Raw genomic sequence first — 16,944 nt, forward strand, 5'->3', positions numbered from 1 at the left:
ACTAAGCCGTCAAAATGGTGGGCCTGTTAGCGATTCACAAACGTTGAAAGTAAGCGAACGAGCGACATTTAGTGGACGGTTAAAAATTGATAAAGAGTGGATGGTCCACCTGCAGTAAACAACAATGTCCGTCGATCAAACTCACGCATAGCATCCGAAGTATTAGGTTAGCACGATTTAAAACTTCTTGCCACGCACTAGAAAAGCAGACACGTTCTTCACTGCTATATACCTGTGCATCCTCACGGGCCTAACAGTGGATAAAAGAAAAAAAAGGAAGAGAGAGAGAGAGAGAGAGACATTTCTTCACATTTCTTCTCTGTCTGTTCTTTTCACTCGTATGATTACTTCCGTTCCTGCTCGTATTGATGAAAAATGGCAAATGCAATTTCTAGTTTGGTTTTCCCTGCCCTGATGATGATGATGTTTGCCACTCATTGACAAAGAAAAAAAAAAGGAAAGAAGAAGAAGAAAGAAAGAAAGAAGAAATCGAAGTCTTTTCGTTCAGTCGTTCGGGTCTATTTCACTTTTCCACATCTGGGTCTTGCAGCCAAAACCCCTTCTTGACCTGCATTGTGTTGTCTTGTAATAACCCAAAAGACCAAAAAAAAAGAGGAAGGAGAAAATAGGGGGTTGGAAATGAGAAAGCATGGATGGCAGCTTCCTTACCATCCACTTCAGGTACTCTCTTCTTTCTTTTCTTTTTCTTTTTTGTCTTCTTTTTTTTTTTTTTTTTTTTTTTTAAATTTTAAATTTAAAATATTGGAATATTTATCTTTTTTTTTTTTTTAAAAAAAAATTATTATTTTGGTATGTGTGGGCAGGTGGTGGCTGTTGCTGTATTTCTGGCATTGGGGTTTGCTTTCTATGTCTTCTTCGTTCCATTTGTTGGAAGGAAGGTGTTTCAGTATGTTGTGATGGGCCTCTACACTCCACTTGTAAGAAACCCATTTCTTCCTTTCTTTCTTTGTCCCTTTTTATGATTCGAGATCTGTTGTGCATCTGATTCATCTGTTGGCTGGCCTAATTCCCCCGCCCCCTCACATTTCCTTCGTTTTTAGTGATTGTTCTAAATCCATGGAGTTGTGGGACTGTTTTCGCTATGAAGAGAGATATGTCTTTGTTCTTCTTCTTGTTATTATTATTATTATTATTATTATTATTATTTAATGTTTTTTCTTTTCAGTCTTTGCGAACACCATTTAGAAACACCAACTGTGTCCCACAAGTCAACTTAGGGTTTGGACTGTTAATCCAATTGGAGTCTTTCTATATTGCAGTCTTCAAGCCAAAGTTTCATCCCTCTCTTACCTACCCATAACTGAAAACATACATGGACACGACTCTGGTGACACTTATGCTATCGCTGAATATAGATAACTAAATGTAGAACAGGACTGACCAGTGGTTTTTGGATATCTTTTCTTTTTTCCTTTATCTTTTTTCACTACATTACTCTAACATGTGACATCCAACCCTTCTAATTTCAATTGGTGACAGGAAATCAGTATGAATGAATTTGCAATGCCCTTCAACATTATTTCTGAGTAATTTCTCATGATATATAAAAAGACTGTTTTGCAATTTTTTTTTCTTCATCTCCTCCTCATGACATTTAAAAAAAAAAAAACACTTTTTACTTTCTCCTCATCCTCAAGTGGGTCGGTCCATTAGAAGGCCTCTTTGGGGGCATATGATTACTCTAATGGTGGTTTAAAACTTTATTTTTTTGGTTCTCTCTCCTACTTGAGAAAATCTTCAGTCCTTTGCTAGGAATTGAGGGTTTCTCCTCTTCCTTTTTTACTGTTTTCTTTTATTCTTCTATCTTCTTCCTTCTCTTTTGTTTTCTTTTTGGATGCAAACCAAACTCGAGTCATTCCCAATTATTTACCTATAAACCCTATTCCCTGCATTCCTCACCCATAAACCCTATCAGTCCCAACTCCTTACTCAAAAAACCCTAGCCGTCCCAACTCCTCACCCAAAACATCCTAGCCTTTTCCTTCTACACCTAAAAAACTCCTATATCAAAACTCTAAAACCCTGGACCCATCTTAGATTTTAGCCGTTCATAACCACAACTTTCAGATCCATTCCCTTTTATCCAAAAAGCCCTTTCTAAGACCAAACTTCACCACCCTCATCTAAAGCCCCGGATCTAGCCTTGATCGTTGTTACCCATACGCCAACTCATAGATTTGGATAGTTCAAATACAAAGCCATCAAATCTACCACCATAAAAAATCCAGCCCTCTAATCCTAGCCACCGTATTTAATAACAGTAGTGCTGCCAATTACATTACGAGCCATAATGGTTGTTTTTTTTTTTAAACAAAAAAATTAGAAAAATATGGGAAACTTTTAAAAAATTAAGAGGATTCCAAATATGTATTCTTTTCTGGTCTTGAACATGTTTATAATGGTATGATGAGCCATTCTTCAATAAGAATGTTGTTTCGATCTTTTTGATGATTTTATTAACCTGACAGGCTTAGATTGATTGCAAAACTCCTATATTTAATTTTTTAAATATCTAAACATCAACGATTCAATATAAATAAGATTCTATGAGCATAAATGTAATGATGAGACAATTATATATTTATATTCACATAATCATTTTACCACAGACAACCATAGATGTTAATGTATGAAGCCATGACGTATAAAGTGAATTTATTAGTCATAACATAAGTGATAAAGTGATGTCAAAGCCCAAAGGATAAATATAAAAATACAAAAAACATTACTCACTAATTCTATCCTTGCCAAAAAGAAAATCATGTTGCTTGTGGTTTCTTAACCTTCATGTTTTCATCATCCGATTGTGGCTATGGAATGGGTGCCGTATATCTATAATAACTCAAGGGAAAGACCATGTTAATGAAACTTGAGGATGACTGATAAAGATCATCGCTGCCACTGGGCATTTACCATGATGAACCTGAATAAGAATAACCACTAGTGCTGTACGTAGACCCATAGTCATAGGCATACCTGTATTGCCTTTAGTATTGATCATACTACTAAGAGTGAGACTGGGATGACAAATGACTCGGATTCATATCTAAATATCTATATCCCTCATATCAACCTGCTCAATGTGGATCATATTAAGGATTAGTCAATCAAGAAAGTGCCTCAATAGGCTTTGTATACTGTCCATGTTCATATCCATATCTACATTCATAAGCCGTTTGATGTCTTGGTGCCCCATCTCCAGTGCCACAGTGTTGGCCTCCCCATGATGCTCCTCTGGTCGGTCATGTTGTGAATTAGTATACTCATAAGTCTGGTGGCTTCAATCTCTTCTTTGTCGATGCTCATCGACCTTGAACTCTATAAATGGTCTTACTCCTGTGCGTCGAGCAATACCATAAGCAAGGCTAATAGGTGCTTCATCATCATTGTCATTATCATTTGTCTCAATTTTGCTGTTTCTACTCTTTCCTTTGGTTAAATTGTCTGTAACCCTCTCCAGCTCCAAGATGGTTACACAACTCTCTTGCTGGCTCGCGTGCAACGCTAGATTGTGTACCTTGACTTCCTCACCATCCCTTTCTACCTGTTTCTCCCTTTATTCCAAGTAATGTGGAAGTGGTTTTCTTCATTGCAAACGTTGTCTAAGTTTATTGGACTGAACTTGCTTTTTTCCAATTAGGTTCGTCACATGCTTTACATTCTCTATTCTTAGCTTCATGTCGTAGTGCTTGTAGATGAACCTGACCTACAACCTATTCATTCGAATCGAATGGATGATTGCAAAACAATTTTAATTTCTCTTGTAGCTAGAGGAAGTTGTCTTGCTGAAAACTTTTACTACAATTGTTTTGAGAGACTTTGCACTTCTCCAAAATGAAGGTATCAATCATTTGTATAAAAGGAAAAAAACTTTATGTCATGCTCGTAATAGTAGTTAACTGTCAAATGCACCACTCAACATGACTAATAAAACATCATCTTCTTACTCAAAGGTGTTTGGAAGATTGCCCTTTGTGCAAGTGAGTTCTCCAGATACATATGATATTCCTACTGCCCTCAGAAAAGGTAAATGTCTGCAACTTTGCCCTATGCTTGTCCTCTCATTGTGTTTCCAAGACATATGAGGAAGCTTTGTTACACAAGGGGTGGAACCAAGGTGTTCCGTAACGGTAACGGTGGCTGTAACGGCCACCACCGTTACCTTTACGATACGGGGCATAACGGCTGTTACAGCCCTATAACGGCCATTGCGATCTCTCTTTTTTATTTATTGAAAAAACCCCCGAAAAACCTGTCTCTGCCTCGTAATGTTGATTAAAATGTATGAAAAACCTATATATGTCCCTTAATAGACCATTACGGGGCTATTATGGCCTTTATAGGAGATGTAACGTGCCGTTAACGGCAATCACGGATCATTTTTTCCTATAATGGCTGTTACGGCCGTTACGACCACGTAACGTGTAACGGTTGTCACCGCTACCTTTACGTAACGGCCTTTACGACCCCTGTAACGACCTTTACGACATTCCCTGGGTGGAAGTAGGCTATGGAGGAAGATATGGATGCACTTCAGCAGAATGACACTTGAGAACTTTCCACTCTTCTGGCGCGTAGATGTGTTGTGGGTTGCAAACAGTTCTACACATTCAAGTTTCATCTTGATGGTACAGTTGAATGGTTGAAAGCTCGCCTACTTGTCAAGGGGTATACTCAAACACTTGGTGTTGATTACAGTAAAACATTATTTCTTGTGGCCAAGTTGAATTTCATTTGGGTTACATTGTCTACAACTGTTAATTATGGCCGATCCTTCTTCCAACTCGACGTAAAAAATGCCTTCGTGGTGATTTTACAGAGGAAGTTTATATAGAGCAACCTCTCGGAATTGTTACTCATGGGGGAGTCTAACAAAGTGTGCAAATTGTGAAAGATAATTTGTTTCCACGTGCATGGTTTGACAAGTCTAGCAATGTTATAATAAATTATGGTTTTGTTTGAAGTCATGCCGATCAATCCGTTTTTGTATGGAAAGGTATCTCATGTCTCATTGTGCTTGTAGTATATGCGGATGATATTGTTGTTACTGGAAGTGACAAGGGGTTGAAGAACTAAAGAGATTCAACATTTCCTCACAAAAGATCTGATTCATCTTTAATACTTGGTATAAAAGCATCCAGATCCAAACGGTGAGTAAATCTATTTCAACAAAAAATTGTTTTGGATTTACTCATGGAGATGGGTCTTCTTAGGACCAAGTTTGTTGACACTTTAATGGATCCTAATCACAAGCTTGTAAGTGATCAAAGAGATGTAGTGGAGGATATAGGGAGGCACTAAAGATTGGTTAGAAAGCTTATTTACATGACTTTTACTTGACTAGACTTATCTTAGGCAAGAAGTGTGGTAAACCAATTCATGAGTTCTCTAAGAGTACCTCAAATGGAAGCAGTTATTTGAATTTTGCATTACCTCAAAGGAGCATTGGGTCAAGGAATTTTGTATAAACGACATGGTCATCTTTAAAAAACCGGATATTTAGATGTAGACTGGGTAGGTTCCTTAACAAACAGATGATCCACTACTGGATATTGTACATTTGTGGGTGAAAATCTAGTTACATGGAAGAGCAAGAAGCAGAGTGCCGTGTCCCGATCGAGTGCTGAAGTAAAGTACAAAGCAATGGCTCATACCTCCTATGAGTTTATGTGGATCGAGAAATTGTTGCAAGACATGGGATTTACATTGCACCTACCCATGCACTTTTTTTTTTTTGTGGCAACCAGGCTGCTACACACATAGCAAACATTTGTTTTGTTTTGTTTTGTTTTTGTTTTTGTTTTTGTTTTTGTTTTTGTGTTTTTGTGGGTTTTTTTTTTTTTTTGTGGCAACCAGGCTGCTTCACACATAGCAAACAATACGGTCTATCACGAAAGAACTAAACACATTTAAGTCGATTGTCACTAGTCACTTCATATGTGAGAGTTTCCGGTGGCGAAATCTCTACTCCATATGTTTGATCTTAAGACCACTTGCTGATGTGTTCACTAAGGCTCTTCGTTTTACTCAAGCAATAACTTACACCTACATATTCCAAGCTTGACATAGATAATATATATGCTTTAGCTTGAGGCGAAGTATCGGTATCGCTATAAGTTTCGCTGGCCAAGGATACAAAAACAATATCGATATCGTCGATAATATCACTGATAACCAGAAATGCGGGGAAACATGGGAACAACGGTGGGATTCTTAGTGAAACTTCTGGAGATGTTAAAATGTAAATATTTGCATATTTAGAAATTAAAAAAATTGCAAAAAACAATGCATATATAACAAGTTTCCATTTAATGGGGCCTTAAAAGCATGTGCTGTTGTACGAAATCAGTCCAACCATCCCATCTAGCGTATTTATCCATTAACTTTTCTTCCAAACATCCATCGATATTGCAAAATATCAACAACACATGATATTTCATGAAGAAATCATCAACAATTAAAAAGGAAGCGAAAGATTGTGGTCTCAATATTGTGCATGTTGCGATATCGATAATATCGAGATATTATTAATATTATCAATAACAAATTGAACACTATATACAACCATGTGCCCATGAATAAAAATTGAAATAAATTTTTTTCTAATAAACAAAATTCTGATGATATTAATACGTCGGCGATATTATTGAAATATCATCGATGTGCTTATGATACAAGCATCACCTAGAATTTACACAGTAGAAAATATTGGTGATACGTTGACGATATTGATGCATTGGCAATACCAACGATACCTAGAATTTACATAGTTAAAAATACTGACGATTACATCAACAATATTGATACGTTGGCGATACTTAGCGATACATTGTTAATACCCGGAATTTCTGATACTACCAGCGTTATCGGTATCGCTACCAGTGTTATTGGTATCGCTGAGCTGGAAATAAAGATAATATTGGAGATAATTCGCACACTACTTGAGGGGAAGTGTTTATAAATGTAATATGGGCCTATAGAGGCCTATTTAGATGGGTTATTTTGGTCTAGGACATAGATGGCATTTTGCTTTTGTTATCAATGACATTTCTGTAATTATGAAACTTCATAATATTAAAGGAGTTTTTTTTTTTTTTTTGGTGGGGGAGGGTTGATGCAGGGACATGTGATGACCTAATCCTAGGTGCATGTATACTCAGGTTAAAAAATGTTCAAATAAATACACCAATTAACTAACTATTCCTAGTAAAAGGGATTAGTCTCACTTCAAAAAAGAGGGTGGGGACACCCTGTGTCTTCAAAAAAAAAAAAAAAAAAAAAACCGTTTCCAGTAAAAGGGATTAGGTAAATTTCAAAACAAAGATGAGGTTATTTCGCCAGGATCATGCCTCTTAGCATAAAATCGCGTAAACAGTAAAAATGGAGGACCTAGGGATATGAGGATATCTCAGATCTAGCATAAGTCAGTACACAGTCAAGTTTGGATCTGATTCTACTGACTAACCATCCATCTTTTCCATTGAAACTAGAAATGGGATATGCAGAGGTGAACGAAAGGGGTGAAGAATGAAGGGTTCGAGATGGAGAAAGTACAGGTCCTTTTGTCGTCAAAAGAAAATGAGGATGATTCTTACCTTTTCTTGCACCTTGAAGATTTAGAAAGAAGGAAACCTGAAATCGGGGTGGAATCCTCAACACCCAAGGGCCAATCCTTAAACCCTAATCTCTTGAATAAACAGGAAGAATAGAGACGAATTTCTAGTCATTCAATAATAATGAAAATATGGTTTCTCACAACGTATATATAAGCTATAGAAAAAGTAAAAGTACACTAAAGCCCCTGAAAACATGAAAAATAACAAAAAAGATGAAAAATAAAGAAAGTGTAATAAAGCCCTTGAAAAAAGAAAACAGAACAAAAACGCCTAAAACTAAAACACCCATGTGGTAGGGTGTGAAATCTGACCCATGGATCTATGGTCAGGGTGCGGTCATGCTGCTCCTACACTCGTAGCGCATTAGAAAATGGGTCCAATGGACCTAACGTCCATCCACATCAACTCCTCCGCTCCGGTACTCGGTCGGCGACGTCTCTTCATCTGGTACGCTCTAAAGGGTGCACCACTGATGTCCATGTCATGGTTGTATGAGCCCTAAATTGGGCCCTTTCTCTTATCTCTCCGTTCTCTCCTCTATTCCATCTCTCTTTCCACTAGCTTACAATTATTTTTGGGCTACACTAATAACATGGGAAATTATAAATCTTCCATTAGGTTTAAGTGAGCATATAAACCTTGTATTACAACTAATCAGGGTGTCCCGTATCCGTTACGATACGGCCGTATCGGCCGATTCGTAACGGTAACGGCCGACACCGTTACGTGATACGGGGTCGAAATGGACACCCCCCCGATTCTGTGACCGTAACGGCCGTTACGGGCCGTTACGGCCCTGTAACGGCTGTTACAGCCTAAAGAAAATAGGAAAAAAAGAAAAAAAAAATGAAAAAAGGAAAAAAATATATATACCTTTTTTTTTTTTCCTTTCTTTTCTTCTTCTTCTTCTTCTCCTTCTCCTTCTTCCTCTTCTTCTTCTTCTCGGACTGTTGTGGCTGTGGCCCAGCAGCGAATTCTTCTTCTTCTTCTTCTTCTTCTTCTCCTCTCTCTCTCTCTCTCTCTCTTCTTTCCCTCTTTTCTTTTCGGTTTCCCTCTCTCTTCTTTTTCATTTCCGGCAACAAGAATTGAATGGACTGCTTATTATTATTATTATTATTATTATTATTATTATTATTTGTGTTTTGCGGCACACGCTGAACAGTGCATGTGCACTGTTTTGTTACACGGGTCCGCTGTAATGTTTATTTTCCATCTAACCTGTTAATTGGGTCACACTGATGTGGATGAAGGGAAAACACACATGTCAACTTGATCTAAAACTTTTGTAGCCCCCAATAAATTTTTAATGGTGGACGTTTAATTATTGTTGTTTTTTATGGTGTGGTCCACCTGAGCTTTGGATCTGCCTCATTTTTGGGCTCATGCCCTAAAATTATTTGGCAAAATGGATGGACGTTGTGGATATAACACATTCATCACGGTGGGGCCCAAAAAACTTTGACACTCGTGTGCTACACTTCACAATCCGAGTCCCACCTAATTTGGGCCCTTAAAAAATTGTACACGAGATATGTATTAACTTAAAATTTACCTATTAAATTATGAACTGTAGTTGCTAACTCACAATGCCAAAATCAAATTGTTTGAATAGTTTTAATTGTTAATTTGTGGACGCTTATTTTTTAAAATAGGGCCTTTTGATTTTTTTCATGATTCACTATCCAAAATGTCCACCAATTCATAAGTGGGATAATGCCAATAAATTGCATGAATTTGAGGCTGATTTGGGGCATGTATTGGTCCTCCAAGTCAGCCCCAAATTGGCAACGCCATCTACCTGAATTTAATTTCATTTTTTTAAAGAACTATTGGGAGAAATGATATCAAATTGTTAAGTATATAAATTATATATTTAGAAAATTAAATATATGAATTTTGTAGTCAAATTCAGGTTATCTGGTTCATAAATTCATCGGACAGTCCGATACAACTTCTCACCAAAGAGTAGACCGTTACACCACCATAAACATGTTCCAATTTATAAATGAATGCATATTTGGAATGCTTAGAATATTCCGGATTTAACCCATATTTTTTTATATTTTTTTGGCAAAAAAAAATAAAAATTGCACCGTTACGGGCCGTTACACCCCCGTATCGGTATCGGTATCGGAGGGCACTATTACACCAACCGATACCGATATGGGATACCTTGCAACTAATATCAACAATAACACAAACCCTAAAGACTAAAGAGAAGAGAACATATGTGGACCCCTCATCATCATCTAATCACTGTCCACCAACGACAGTGGGCCACATGTTATCATCACCATCTACACATGGTCATCAACACCTTGTGGCAAATGTGGCAAACCTATGATTGGGTTTGTTGATCTAGTTGACGACTACTTTGATGAAATATGGGCCAAAGGATGCACTATTGGACAATGCTGGCCATCCAATTGTGAGTTTTGCTGGTTGAATGTGGACCTTTTGAGCAAACTTTTCCCTTTTATGGCCACTGATTCACGATGGTCCTATCCTCACACCTCTTGGGATATGGCCTACATTTAACTTATAAGATGCAATCTGCATAACCACATTTCTCCTATAAATAATTAAAAAAAAAAGAAGAGAAGGAGAAGTTTTTACCATAATAGCCTTGTCGATATCTTCGCAGCAAACAACATTGAAAAAAAAGTGAGGTCCTTGTTAGCCTTGGTATCGATACAAGGTACTAGACTATCTAGTTCCTTTGATCAGTTGAGTTGATGAGGAAGCCTATTATGGGCCCATTTGGTTTTCCAATTACAACGGTATATGGCTGTAAATCGGTAATGATTATTTACTCTTGCAATTGTATGTTGACATCACTTACATTTGACTGCAATGATGATTTTGTTAAATTGTTTGTTTCACCCACAAATCATTGTGAAAGTGGTAGTTTTATAATGTTAAAATGTAATGATTACAGTTTACTTTGCCTTCTTCCTCTTCAAGTGTATTCGACTCTCGATTTATGAGCCACAATTCATGTCTAAACAAACACTTGGAAATGATAATGATGGCTCATTTACTTTGCATTTCATAGGAAATTTGAAAACCAAACAGGCCCTAAATAATCTTATGAGAGCATTCAAAATTGCTAGCAAGCACAAATAGGTGATTCATTTTACATGTTAGAAGTCCTTCAGTTCTCTTTTTTTGGGTAATGGCATGAGGACACTGGTATTCGGTATGTTTCATATTGAGATATCTAGAATGCTGCACGATGTCTAGAATGGCCGTGTTTAATTATCACAAAGCACGGACATTCATCTTTACTGTAAGATAGGTGCATGTTCTGTATTTCAGAAAAGATTGACGCATTGGCTGCCACTCTTGTCAGATTACGTGCGTGTTCTTCCTATACATTTGGTGTGCGGCTACTGATCCTGGCGATCCTGGTGTTTTCATGTCCAAGAAATATCTTAACATTGTGGACAACGGAAAAAATATTCACCCCAAGGAACCTAAACAGGGTGTTGGATCTGCTTCCTCAATAAATGATGCCAATGCTTCAACAATTCAAGAAAAGTCACATGATGTGGGCACAATAACCACAAAGGAAATTCAAAAGAACATTTCCTCTCATGATTCCTCTTTTTGCATGGTTTTGTTTGGATGGTGCCCTTCTGCTTTCATAGGGAATCAATGTCGTTCACATGATCAGTCTTCAGGGCAAGAAGTGAGTGAGGATGGCATGTTTTACTGCAGCCTTTGTGAGGTGGAGGTATGTGTCAGACCATTCTAGAGTCAATACATTGTTGCGATGCTTTCACTTTTTTGCATGGCATCCTTTTGAGTTGCAATCTACCTAATTTAATATTTGCAGATGTTCTGAGAGTTTCTTTTACTTTATTTGCATTTCTTTATGAAAATTGTTCTTGTTAGTTATTTAGTTCGAAGGGTTGGTGTGCGTGCGTGTGAGTGGGCGCACGTGCTGAATCTTAGAGAAGCTTATTCTAGTTGGAATACATGAGGAAAAGCTCATAAACAAACAGGGGATTTTATTGGTCAATGTCATTGGCTTTGCAACTGAAAGCCCTTCATTCCATGTTTTGCATGAGGAGTATGTAACTTTGCTCATAGTTTTTCATGAGAATGTAGCTTCAATATGTACTAATAAAATCACTTGCCAATGTGCTTGTCTTTTTGGTGCACTTACCCACATTGTTCATAGTTCTTCATGAGAATGTAGCTTCAATATGTACTAATAAAATCACTTGCCAATGTGCTTGTCTTTTTGGTGCACTTACCCACATTGTTCCCATGACATGCTGGTTGTGTCAATACGGCTTAATGGATTGCCTCATTCTCCGTACTGATGAGGCTTTATACACACACACACACACACACACAAACACACTTATTTACACATTAGTCATTGATGTCTGGAACTTTATTTCTTTCTTATCTTTTAATTTTTTGCCATAAGAGAAGGTTTCTCACCCCAATTTGCTTTCTCTTTATAACTGCAACATCAGATGATTATAAGTGGATGAACTTGTGTACCCCTGTTAACTATATGTTCTTGCTCAATAATTCTCTCTCTCTCTCTCTCTCTCTCTCTCTCTCTCTCCCTCTTTTTTTTTTGGTTATTTGGAACATAATGCCACCAAGTGCCATCTGGCAAACACAGCGTTATTAGTACTTAGCACTAAATAATTGAGGAAAATGAAGTGTCTGTTTATCTCATCTAGTTTGTCAACCTCGTGGTTTCCCAGTTGCTCGTATCTGTAGCAGTGCCTAGAAACAAAAAGCAAAAGATCTGAGTCGAAAATTAGATCTATCAAAGCAGAGTTGGAAAATGTTTGTGCCAAGTTCTCCAAGAATTACATAAAACTAAGTCACTCATGGACATCTTGTTCTAATTGCATTATGTTCTTGCATGCACATCCTCATGTGTTGCATGAATCTTCTACTTCGAATGCTACTCTTTCTTTGAGAGTGAGACCTTTCTATTTCTAGACGCTTTATTCATAAAATAGCTTCATGCCACTCCAGCTCCCTCTTCCTCTTGCTCATCCTGATGCTCCTGATATTTTGAACATCAATGTTATTGTAGTGCTCCGAAGGTTAAATAACAACTGATCAGTTGTATTAAAGTACCTTTTTATGGATTTTTGCCTATCATTGTCCATTGCCTCCATATGAGATGCAACTTTGATGCTTTCTAACTGTCGATGAATGTGATGCAGGTTTTCAAGTACAGCAAGCATTGTAGAGTTTGCGACAAATGTGTTGATGGCTTTGATCATCACTGCAGGGTATGAACACTTGATATGCTAGGAATCTGCATTGCACTTCAGTGACTCCCTAATGCATATTTCATCCTTGATTTTTGTAGTGGCTCAACAACTGTATAGGCAGAAAAAACTACAGTCGGTTTTTCACCCTCATGGTGTCTGCGCTTCTCTTGGTAAGAACAAGCCTCCTGTTTGCCTCACTAAGTCTCTGGACTTTCAAGATCTGCAGTGTCCAAAAACACCACTCTCACCCATGTGGTGTATATACCCCATCTTGTTGACCTCAGACAACCATGTCCCTTCTGCCTACTTGAGTAACCAACTTCATCCAACATCCCCAAATCCAGCAACCAAGACATGCAGTAAGCTTTTAATTTTGGGTCTTTTCATTTTGGTTGATTATTGATTGGTTTCTGTGGTTTGTGCACCTTGGGCTTGAAATTGCAGCTTATTCTACAGTGGTCGATAGGAATCCTTGTATTGATTTGCTGTTTCCTTCGGAGGGAACGATTCTCTGTGGAGATCATCTCCAAGTTGGGGAGCAGTTTTTCTTTGGTGCCTTTTGTTGTTGTTGTGGTGAGCCTCATTTCTTTTGCACTTTTCGCTGAAGCAATGTCTTGTTCTTTCAATAACAGGATGGAACTTTACTTTCACAGGCTTCTTGCACCCTCTTGGCCATGGTTGCTACTTTACCACTTGCTCAGCTCTTCTTCTTCCACGTTCTTCTCATAAAGAAGGTATGTTTACTAATGATCATTGTTTTAAATTGTCTTACACCTCAAGGTGAGGCAAATGAAAATGGCCTTGAGGTGCGAATTGAGGCTTAAGATATGTTGCGTATACCTAACAAGGAAGTTCATCCTCTTATATTTAAGAGTGATTTTAATTTTAGACTTCTCAGGAGGAATGTTTGTATGGTACAATTCTGTATTTTAGTTTGTACAAATGGGTCCCATGGCTCCATGATACAAACCATTGATGTTTATATGCTATCAAATCCATTCATCTCATGCGCACCAACAGGACGAAGGAACACGAAAATTCAGGTCATTCCAAGGCTCAAGTAGGCCATAGCCAATGGGTTGAGGTTTTTGGCATGATTTTACATTGTTCCCGATGGAGTGACCCACCTAATTTTTAGGCTCCACAGTGGACTTGTGGTGGAGCACATGATGAATGGAGTGGATTTTTGACACATCATGGTGGGGTCCACAGAGGCCAACATTACTATTAAGTTATGGTTGTGTTGACATTGCTATATATATGGTTTTGTTGACATCCCACCTTCATGGGGGTGTTAGCAATGTCCCCATGGCTTTTGAATTACGTGTGGGATGTCCAATCATTGATCAAGACTGTTCATTCAATACTGCCATTGGAAGCAAGTCATCATGCAAAAATCATGCTGACCGGATGATCGTAACCCTTTGAATAGTGTCCATTTGTTAGAACTAGCCATTTTTTATAAGCCATAAATCACATGGCTGGAATCATCAAAGCAAAGTGCTACTTTGGAATCATATGCAATTCAAAGTGGGATCTATCCATTGTTCGAAGTATCTCCGATATTATCAAAATATCCCTGATATTATCTCTATCTCCAGCTTGATGATCCCGATAACACTGGTAGCAATACCTATAAAACTGGTAGTATCAGAAATTCTAGGTGTCGGCGATGTATCACCAATGTATCGTTGATATTTTCGACTGTATAAATTCCAAGTGTGATGCAGGGACATGTGATGACCTAATCCTAGATGCATGTATAATCAAGTTAAAGAATGTTCAAATAAATACAAGAATCAACTAACCCTTTCCAATTAAAGGGATTATGTAAATTTCAACATAAAGATGAGGTCATTCCGTTAGGATCATGCTCCTTAGCATAAAATCGCATAAACAATAAAAAGGGAGGACCTAGGGATATGAGGATAACCTAGATCTAGCATAAGTCAGTCCACAGTCAAGTTTGGATATGATTCTATTGACTAACCATCCATCTTTTCCGTTCAAACTAGAAAGGGGATATCCAGAGAGGAACGAAAGGGGTGAGGAATGAAGGGTTCGGGATGAAGAAAGTACAGGTCCTTTTGTCGTCAAAAGAAAAGGAGGATGATTCTTACCTTTTCCTGTACCTCGAAGATCTAGAAAGAAAGAAACTTGAAATCGGGGTGGAATCCTCAACACTCAAGGGCCAATCCTGAAACCCTAATCTTTTGAATAAAGAAGAAGAAAAGAGACGAATTTTCTATTTATTCAATAATAATGAAAATAGGGTTTCTCACAACGTATATATAAGCCATGGAAAAAATAAAAGTACACTAAAGTCCCTGAAAACAAGAAAAATAACAAAAAAGACGAAAAAATAAAGAAAGTGCAATAAAGCCCCTGAAACAAGAAAAAAGAACAAAAACAGCTAGAACTAAAACACTCGTGTGGTAGGGTGTGAAATCCGACCCATGGATCTATGGTCAGGGTGCGGTCATGCCACTCCTGCACTTATAGCGCGTTAGAAATTGGGTCTGATGGACCTAACGTCCATTCACATCAACTCCTCCGCTCTGGTATTCGGTCGGCGATGTCTTGTCCTCTGGTGCACTCTAAAGGGTGCACCACTGATGTCCGCATCAAGGTGTCGCTTACGTTGCCAATGTATTGATATCACCAATGTAGTGCTAATATTTTCGACTATGTAAATTCCAGGTGTCGCTTGTATTAGCGATATTTCGATATTATCACTAATGTATCAATATTGCTGAAAATTTGTCTATTAAAAAAATTTTCATTTCAATTTTTTTAACGGGCACATGGTTGTATGCGGTGTTCAATTTGTTGATGATAATACCGATAATATTGTGATATCATCGTTATCGCAACATGGGCGATATCGAGACTACAATCTTTCGTTTCCTTTCAAGTTGTCGACGATTTTTCAGTTGAATATCGTGTGTTGTCGATATTCTGAAATATTGATAGATGTTTGGATGGTTGGATGGATGGTGGGATGGATAATAGATGGGATGGTGGGATGGATGGGATGGTCGGATTGATTTCTTACATCAACACATGCTTTTATGCCTCCATTAAATGGGAACTTATTATGTATGCATTCTTTTTATAATTTTTTAATTCCTAAATATGCAAATATGTGTATTTTAACATCTCTTGAAGTTTCACTGGAAAATTCCGTAAATTTCCCCAATGTTTCCCGCATTTCCGGTTATCGGCGATATTATGGGCAATATCAATATTGTTTCCGTATCTCCAGCTAGCAAAACTTGTAGCGATACTAATACCTAAAACATTGGATCTATCTAGTAGATGTTTCAAGATGATGATTGGGCCAATTTTGTTTATACGATTGATCTTGATTGTTCATAGTCCATATATCCATGTTTATACGATTAATGGATGAATGGTTCAAATCAATGGTAGGTCAACTCATGTGTCATTTAAAAACTTCGGGGACATTGCTAATGTCCCCATAAAGGTGGGATGTTAACAAAACCCATATATCCATGTTTGCATGCCTTTGTTCGTGCTCATGCATTCATACATAAATACATACATACATACATTAATACATATGTAGATACATGCATATACACGTATATATGGAAAAACTATTAGGTTGACCTTATGAGAGCTTCCCATAAGGCTGAGATCTGTGGGTCCACCGTGATGTGTCAGACATTTGAACCATGCATTTGGTGGGTCACCTCCATGTCGTTGGATGACCCAAAAAACAACCATATTTGAAACTCAGGTAGGCCACGCCATTTGGAACCATGTGAAATCATGCATAAAACTTCTAAAATCATTTAGTGAGGCCAAAGTGAGTTTTGGAATGACTTGAAATCTCATCCAGTTGGGACACATGCAATGGGCAGGTTAGATGTTTAAGGGTCTGTTTGGTGCGTGGTATTAGGCATAATTTCGTGGTATGGAATTGCATTTAGTCCCGTGCAAATTCCATCCTATGTTTGGAAATGACAGGAACAATTAAGATTAATCCCAATATTGTATCATCTAGAGCCGATGGTAAATATTGCAGG

General features: G+C 37.7%; 1 protein-coding gene across 1 annotated transcript in view; it reads left to right on the forward strand.

Moving 5' to 3' along the window:
• Positions 1-268: 268 nt before the first annotated feature.
• Positions 269-16,944, forward strand: part of LOC131229874 (probable protein S-acyltransferase 22) — a 41,339-nt gene continuing 24,663 nt past the window's right edge. The window contains exons 1-7 of the mRNA XM_058225920.1: positions 269-681; positions 825-938; positions 10,990-11,373; positions 12,842-12,910; positions 12,991-13,062; positions 13,337-13,465; positions 13,546-13,626. Coding sequence (XP_058081903.1) covers positions 640-681; positions 825-938; positions 10,990-11,373; positions 12,842-12,910; positions 12,991-13,062; positions 13,337-13,465; positions 13,546-13,626 — 891 coding nt within the window. The 5' untranslated portion in view covers positions 269-639. The remainder of the gene's footprint in view (positions 682-824; positions 939-10,989; positions 11,374-12,841; positions 12,911-12,990; positions 13,063-13,336; positions 13,466-13,545; positions 13,627-16,944) is intronic.

Source organism: Magnolia sinica, chromosome 16 (assembly GCF_029962835.1).
Source record: "Magnolia sinica isolate HGM2019 chromosome 16, MsV1, whole genome shotgun sequence".
Lineage (NCBI taxonomy): Eukaryota > Viridiplantae > Streptophyta > Magnoliopsida > Magnoliales > Magnoliaceae > Magnolia > Magnolia sinica.